We start from the raw sequence: 8181 nt of genomic DNA on the forward strand, positions 1-8181 counted from the left end.
TACTGTGACAATTTCAGAATGTAACAGGCTGTTACTGAAATTTCAGGTAAAAACTCAATAAAACAAGTCTGAAACATTAAGAAAATGTCTATACATTTCAGCTGTTTCAAAAACATTGCTCTGCTATTACCATTTATACTGTAGGAGTTTTGGCTCAACGAGACAATTGTGTTTACACTGCCCTGCTTTAAGGGGGGCAACTGTTGGGCTAGTGTTGTGCGCTACATTCAGAGGTAGCGGTTGAGACGTAGCAAGTACGCAAGTTTACATCTGACTAATATGTGTAGCTTACGGTATTTTTACGAAAAGTGTAGTAAGTGTGAAGAGGCTCTTAGTCTTGATATGCTAATGCTCTGCAAATGGCTTTGTAGATGATGTTCTCTGTATAGTGTTTATGAGGTGGTAAGGACAACCATGGTCCTCTATTGTTGGTACTTTAGCCTTGTGTGTGTGTGTTTTTGGTTTTACTATGCTTGTGAGGACAAGAAGTCCTCAAAAGAATAGTAAAACAAGGAACATTCTGACAAGTGGGGACATTTTGATACTCCCCACAAGGGAAAAATTATATTTTAGGCTTAGGGCTTAGGTTTAGGGTTACAATTAGGGTTAGGGTTTGGGGTTAAGGTTAGGGTTAGGTTAAGGGTTAGGGTTAGGGGTTAGGGAAAATAGGATTCCCACAAGAACAGTAAAACAAACGTGTGTGTGTGTGTTTGTGTGTGTGTTTGTGGTGTGTGTGTGTGTGTGTTTCCTTGTGCCTCTGTGGAACAACTTGTCCTAGGATAATTACACCCTGGATAACAGTGTTATGTTAATCCATTCAGATGTCTCTCTCTCTCTCTCTCTCTTTATCTTTCTCCTTCTCTCTCTCTGCTCTCTCTCTCTCCCTCTCATTCTCTCTCTCTCAGATCACAGATGAAGAGATTGAGCGGATCATGTCGGGACAGGAGTTCAAGGAGGAAGCCAGTCTCCCGGAGCACACCTGGAGCAACAACGGTGACAGTAGTGACCACAGTTCTCCTAGCAACGGCGCCTCCGAGGGCAACCAGCCATCACCTGCTTCCACTCTATCATCCAAGTGAGTTAGCAACTCGTCTACATGAGGGAGCATCTTAACCTTTTTCAGCAGTTAGTCCATGAATGAGATAATTAACTGCCCCTTACATTGTAACACCTCATAGCCTAGTTTTTGCCAAGTTTTGGCCAAGTTTGCCACAAAAAGAATGCCTGAATGCAATCTATTCAGACTTAGCAGCGATATCTGTAGATTGAATTCAGCCCATTATCTGCTGTTCTTGGAGACATGCCAAACATAGTCTACATAGTGCAGTGGTATGTATTTACATCTCTCTGTGTAACCATCAACTTATCTATATCAACCATGTACTCTGATTATGTTAGAAATGCATAGAAACAATTACTCATCAAATCTCAACAACAGAGGCACACTTATGAGATACCAGAGCATAATTGATGGCATTTAGTGTAAGTACAGTATTTATTTGAAGGAGTATTGTGAGTGAAGTGTCTGACCATTGTGTTTTCTCTGTCCAGTCGTTCTATAGAGATGAATGGCGGCTACACGGCTGCTGTCAGGGACCAGTATATCAACACCCCCATGAACACCCCCTACCAGCTGCTACCTCACCTCTTTAGCTACGCTGCCCAGTCAGGCCTGCTGGCCCCCCAGCCCTGCAGCCTCTACCCCCAGTCACACCCCCTGGTGCTGCAGCTAGTAGCTGCAGAGGACCTGACTCCACTGGCCACCCCCATGCTGATAGAGGACGGGTGAGTAGGCCTGCTTAACCTGACATATCTGCTGAGCAATGAAACTGTGGCATGTATTTCACATAACAATTTCAGCAGACATCTATTCGGAAATGTGTTTTAGAAACGTGTGTTCCATTATACAATATTAATTTTCTGACCATGTGACCAGGTCAGCCAAAGCTCCTGGCCTAATACAATAATATGAACAGCATGCTGTTATGAATCCTGTTGATATTCATAGCCAGGCCTCTCTGTCTCCTTGTTATGTGTGTCAGGTACAAGGTGACTCAGGTGGAGTTGTTTGCACTGCTGTGTCGTCTGGCCGACGAGCTGCTGTTCCGTCAGATCTCGTGGATCAAGAAGCTGCCATTCTTCTGTGAGCTGTCCATCGAGGACTACACCTGTTTACTCAGCTCCACCTGGCAGGAGCTGATCCTGCTGTCCTGCCTCACCATCTACAGCGCACAGATCTTTGGAGACCTGGCCGACGTCACCGCAAAGTACACTCCCTCTGATGAGGAGCTGCAGGGGTAAGTACTGCCAGGCAGTGGGATCACTGTCAGGGTTAAACATTGATACTAGGGTTAACCAACCTGCCGGCCATGTGTTCATAGGTTTATTCTGCTATCAATGTATGGAAAGAGACCATTTAGCTGAGAGACCCTACTCTTATTTTGTATTGGCGTTCATGCATCAGAGGTTACAATGCCATATTGTTCGCTCACCTAGGCTTATGTTATTGTAGTATTCTTCGGAGGTGTGGTGGCTGAATATGGCTCTAAAGAGAGGGGATCATGTCAAAAGTTGAGTTGTGTTTCCTTCTGCAACAACAGCCTCCTATAGAGACCACCATTCCACACTGTCAGTTCACTATCTCTAAAGGCTGTGATGTCTCTACCATTACATACGGGTATATTGGCATTGGACGTGTGCCAAATGAACTGTCCTGTGAAGCAGACAACTCCTCTGGACTGTGGCTAGCACAGTCTGGGCCATTATGAAATACAGGTACGTCTTAGATTGGCCATAATACTGTGGGGGCTTAGTAGTGTGTAAATCAAACCAGAGTTATCTGACCTTATGGTACACTTGCTCCTAATTTTCAATTGAATTTACAGCTGGGTTGTGTTGCAATGGCCCATTTGCCTGCAGTTTGCCCATTCAAGGAGAAGGTGTCTGATTAACTATGGAAGTGCTAAACGGTGTGTAGGCACATGTACTAAAGATATAAGTTAAAGAGACCCAGATCTAAGGGGAGCTTTAGTGTAGAGAAAGGCATGGAGATTGATGAGTTCAGTTATTCAGTTTGACATGTTTTAGTACCTGCTCCTTAAAGCCAGGGGCGCAACTTTCACTGGGGACAGGGAGACATGTCCCCCCACATTCTAAAATTGCATTTTTGTCCCCCCCCCCCGTTTTATCATTGGAATGTGATACAAAACGAGGCAACGGTGTGCTTTAGGACCATGTGGACGCCTCCGAGCAGTCGGGTAGGCTGTTTGGAGTGTTTATCTGACTGGATAAAAAATTAAATAATAACACATTATGTCCCCCCCACTTCTAAAACCAAAGTTGCGCCCCTGCTTAAAGCTAAAGGAAATGTTTAGTCAGTGAGATGAATGGCCCTAATCACTTGTAGTGGATCAGGCATAATCCACTTCTCCCCCTTTAATTTCCCCTCATCTTCTTATTATGGTCATGAATCAACTCTCACATTATCATGATTCTACTCTCTTTTAACTTTTTCTTCCTTGAAATCTTCCACTTCTGTAGCGTATGCAAGTGTGTATGAGAGCTGGTAGTCTTGTTGATTTTGTGTGTTTCGTGTGTGTTATGTTTTTGTGTGTGTCACATTTCACAATCTCACCATGTTTTTGTATGCGTCCCCGCCAGGTTCAGTGAGGATAGCATGGAGGTGATGGAGAGGTTGATCTATCTGTTCCGCAAGTTCCACCAGTTGAAGGTCAGCAACGAGGAGTACGCCTGCATGAAAGCCATCAACTTCTTGAACCAAGGTAACACACACATGCACAGCCAGCCAGACACAGCACTGTTCCAACAGGACTTAAAAAACTGCTCTGCTGCTCAGATGCTTTATTGAATAAAAAGTATGAAAATGCCACACATACTGTACATATAGCTAAGGTCCTCTCCTCAATGTGTTCCTGTCTGTCGTGCAGATATCCGCGGTCTGACTAACGTCTCCCAGTTGGAGCAGCTGAACAAGCGTTACTGGTACATGTGTCAGGACTACACTGAGTACAAGTACCCTCACCAGCCCAAACGCTTCCCTGAGATCATGATGTGTCTGCCAGAGGTCCGTTTCATGGCAGGTAAGTTGGGGCATGGGGATTGGCATGGCAGGCGGTGTATTATGACATGCTAATATAAAGGTCCATAGCAAGGTAGGCGATAGGATAATTGTTCTGTACTCACACCCTGTAAAACGTGTTTCTTTCCAGGGAAGCTGGTGAACGTTCCCCTGGAACAGCTCCCCCTCTTGTTCAAAGCAGTCTTGCACTCCTGCAAATCCAGCTTCATCAGCAACAGGACAGGAAGTTCCCCCTGTCTGACTACTATGGGTACCTGCCCCGGGAACTGAGTCCCGCCCCCCTGGCCTCAGGACCGTCCCTTTACAAGGATCTTGCCTGGGGGGTGGGGCAAGGGACTGGTCCTCCTTCCTGTGAATGTGACAAGCAACTTTTGTTCTCTATATATTTATTACACGACAGAGCTGAATGTATGCTGATTTACGCTGTGCACATGCTTCTGTACAAACTAAATGCACATAGATGCATTGGTCTTTGGAGTTTACAAGTGTGTATCCGATTGCTCAACGTGTCGGTGTTGCCATTGTTAGAACTAGATTTTAAAGATGTATTTTATTCGGAATGGGGGCGGGTATAAATGTGTTGACAAGTGTTTTGAGACTACCTCAGGAAGATGTTGTTGCTATTTTCAGGTACCTTTTTCTCGCTGTTTTGAAATGAAGAGGTTGCCCAGTCTAAATCAAATCCCTGTAAATGCTGTAAACTCCTGAATCATAGATGATAAGTAGGCCTTTACCATGACATTGACCAAAGGCATTTCTGCATATTAATTTGAACCAAAGATAGAATAGCATTCACCCCTGCAATCAACAAATGAATGTCCTGAATTTCCCACTGCTACTGGTGTATTTTCCCACTTCTTGTAGTATTTTTGTACACTCTTTCATACATAATCCATAAACAGACATCGTGTAGGGATGGGCTGGTCAATGTAACATTCCTAGTCTTTCAATGAGGTGAAATTTAGTGGGATTGTGGGATCTTCATAGAAAACAAGCATACGGGTATTTTCTACAATCATAGACTGCGGAGCAAATGTAATTCCATGGGGTAGGGGAAGTTTATTAGCTTTAATGATTAATGTTTTTGACCAAAGTGTTATGCAAAGCTTTTTCAAGCACCACCCATAGAAGGGTGATAAGCCGATAGCTCAATGTAATGATTTCTTATCAATGAAGGACCAGGATAAGAAATGAATCAATCTGTGTCGGAGCTGAAGGGGAGACCTTCTGCTGGCCAGACAGACAGACAGACAGTGTAGCTCGTTCTCATCCTAACCCCTAATGCTGAGACACCACAGACAAGGGCCCCACTGTCTTCTCTCCTAGTTCCTGTTGCACCCATCTATTCCTCCAGACATACAACCCATCTTGGCTTTCAGCCCTCCACTGATACTTCCTTGCCCAAACCTGAGCATCTGCACATGCTCACTGGGTTGGTGATCCGATCCGCACAGTTAGGCTACAAGGAAATGCTGGCTTGTTCATTTTTACTACTACGTCTGTAGACAGTGTTGGGTTTAGAATGCTCAGGAGAGTTGGAGACATTAGGGGCGTGTCTATTAATCTGGTCTGGGTTGACAGACTAGAGGTTACTTCTGGCTTGCACACATTGTTTAAAAAAGCTATACAGAGAAATAGGTTCTTTATTTTTTAAGTATGAGACGATAATTTCAACCAGCCGTTAACCGTTTCATAACAACCATTGTTTAAAACTTTGGAGCAATGCAGTCCTTGCAATGACTCTCTTTTATGCATGCTGTGGTGAGGCAGGAGACATTCTTTGACCATGACCTTGGCAAAGTGCCCACCCCGCATGCTCCTCTCTCTCAGGTCCTTGTGGACCGGTATTTAAACAGGGTAAAGTGAGTGTTATGTATTGCATTCAGGAGTTACTCAGTGATCACTATGCTGATGTACTTCTAGGATTCGTAGTTGTAGGATTCTGGACATTGTAGGTCCTTTTAGAAAGTGTTTTATTTTTCAACAATTTTTCTGTTTTATGAAAGTGGATGTGGTTTAAGGGCATGTTTTAAGACTTGCAGAACAGATTTAACTGTTGCTCCCAGTTCAGTGTTTAGCTTGTTTGGCTGAAGGTGGTCAGAGACGGGACAGAAATCAGTAAGGCCAGAGAGGTCCCTTTTTCACTCTGAGCATAACCAAGATAACCTCAACCAACAGGTGGGCTTACTATCGCTGCCTCCATCACTAGGACTACCATCTCATGCCCTCAACCACGCTTTGAATACTTTCACCAATGCAGTGTTCTTTGTTTCAGTAGTTTCAATTAGCCACCTTTCCATGTTTTGTTTTTATACATTTCATGTATTTTTTTGTTTTGGAGTGAAAAAGACCCCTATCATTTGTTTTATTTTGAAATCTTTCTGATGGATGTTGGATGTGATTCTATCAACTTGATGTCACAGTTCCAAAGGAATATAATGTTTATGGTATTGATATTACAATTCTAAAGTGTTTACGGATTGATAACTTTTACTACTACCAAAAACACTGATTTGATGAATAGAATGATATCTGCAGACAGTGAATTAAGCGATGGCAGGCAACTGTGAAACCGGTAAATATATATCCATATTTATGCATGATCTTTCCATATGCAAAGACTTTACTGTATTCCCCAGTGTCCTTTGGGACAGAAGTGATAAGGTTTCACCTCAGATATTAGAAGGGAGTCACACACTGTGGCTTCCTACTTTTCTTTGAGTTTACCATCAGTAAACAAAGCAGAGAACATTGAGGTGTTCCAGTAATGGTGGGGAGCAGCCAGCCACTGGTCTGGGGGACTCAGTACACATGGCACGCCTAAACTCAGGGATCAGAACTTCTTAGGGGACATGTGTGTGAGACCCTAGCCCAGTGCTGCTTCCCCCCTACAGTGTCACTTTGGCTATCATACGTGAATATAGAGACCCTTAGTGACAGATTCTTACTTGCAGTGGCTTTTAAAATCTAACATCACATTGCTACCTTACAACCACCTCTGTTTGCCACTTTCATGTTTTGAAATACATGTATTACAATCTCATTATTATTATTCTTTTTTTCTAGAATGTGTTTTCACCGATAATGGATATGTCATTTGCAATTTCTATACTGAAACTACCTCTTTTTTGTGTCATCACGTATCTTACTTTAACACAGGTAATGCTTTTTAAAATCATATTCATGGGTTTCAATAGCTAGGTTTCCATCCAACTGGCAACAGATTTTCATGCAAATATTAAAAAATCTGCATGAAGACAATATGCACATTTTCCCACCAGTGGTGTTTCCACCAAACAGACTTGTTACAGTAGTGCAAAGAAAATGTAATTTTTCGCTTAAGTTTTCATGTACCAAATGAAAATCTAATGTTCAATGTGTTTCCATCGCATTTTCAACAGTACGGATAGTTTTGTCACAAATACTGTTGCGTTAAATAGCAGATGTTCATACTCTGGCCTTGGCATGTGCGCTCAAGCCAACAGCTCGTACATACAGTGTAGGAAGGCTGTGCAGGTAGGCTAGTCTACATGATGAGATTATTATGGTATTTGTCAAACGGCAGTGAAGCATCGCTCATCATGTCACCAGAATAAGACCCTCAATATTTATTGGAAAGGAGCATCATGCTCATCACCTTTAACATTCACTACCCTGTGAAGTTCATCATGTTATTTAATCTGTAGGCTAATAAACTGCATGCTTTCCCGAGTCGTAGTGTGAGGACCATACATCATATCATCGTGTGACTCAAAGTTTACTTCGATATGATGGTTATTATATCAATATTTGCGCATAAAGGCGTTTCCACCTCCATTTCTTGCATAATTAATATTACTGACACGAAAAGATCCCACCATGTCGAACTAACAAATTATCTGTCGGCATTTATACAATTGTACCGAAATGTCCTGTTTCCATCACAGCTGTCGTGATTTTTTTGTTATACCGTATGACTTTACTCGCGTAAAGAATTTGAATGGAAACGTGGTTATTGCACCAATGTTCTGTTATTTTGTGTCTCTTATTTTATCCAGTTACCTCTCACTGTTACTTATTGTGCATGTAAATGTTGCCTCATA

At 42.7% G+C, this 8181-nt stretch overlaps 1 protein-coding gene across 2 annotated transcripts in view; it reads left to right on the plus strand.

Moving 5' to 3' along the window:
• Positions 1–7823, plus strand: part of LOC121584707 (nuclear receptor subfamily 6 group A member 1-A-like) — a 34125-nt gene extending 26302 nt beyond the window's left edge. For both annotated transcript variants that reach the window (XM_041900760.2, XM_041900759.2), the window contains exons 4-9: positions 906–1075; positions 1552–1785; positions 2043–2297; positions 3661–3782; positions 3948–4100; positions 4230–7823. In XM_041900760.2, coding sequence (XP_041756694.1) covers positions 906–1075; positions 1552–1785; positions 2043–2297; positions 3661–3782; positions 3948–4100; positions 4230–4369 — 1074 coding nt within the window. In that variant the 3' untranslated portion in view covers positions 4370–7823. The remainder of the gene's footprint in view (positions 1–905; positions 1076–1551; positions 1786–2042; positions 2298–3660; positions 3783–3947; positions 4101–4229) is intronic.
• The last annotated feature ends 358 nt before the right edge of the window (positions 7824–8181 follow it).

Source organism: Coregonus clupeaformis, chromosome 16, assembly GCF_020615455.1.
Source record: "Coregonus clupeaformis isolate EN_2021a chromosome 16, ASM2061545v1, whole genome shotgun sequence".
NCBI classification, from domain to species: Eukaryota; Metazoa; Chordata; class Actinopteri; order Salmoniformes; family Salmonidae; genus Coregonus; species Coregonus clupeaformis.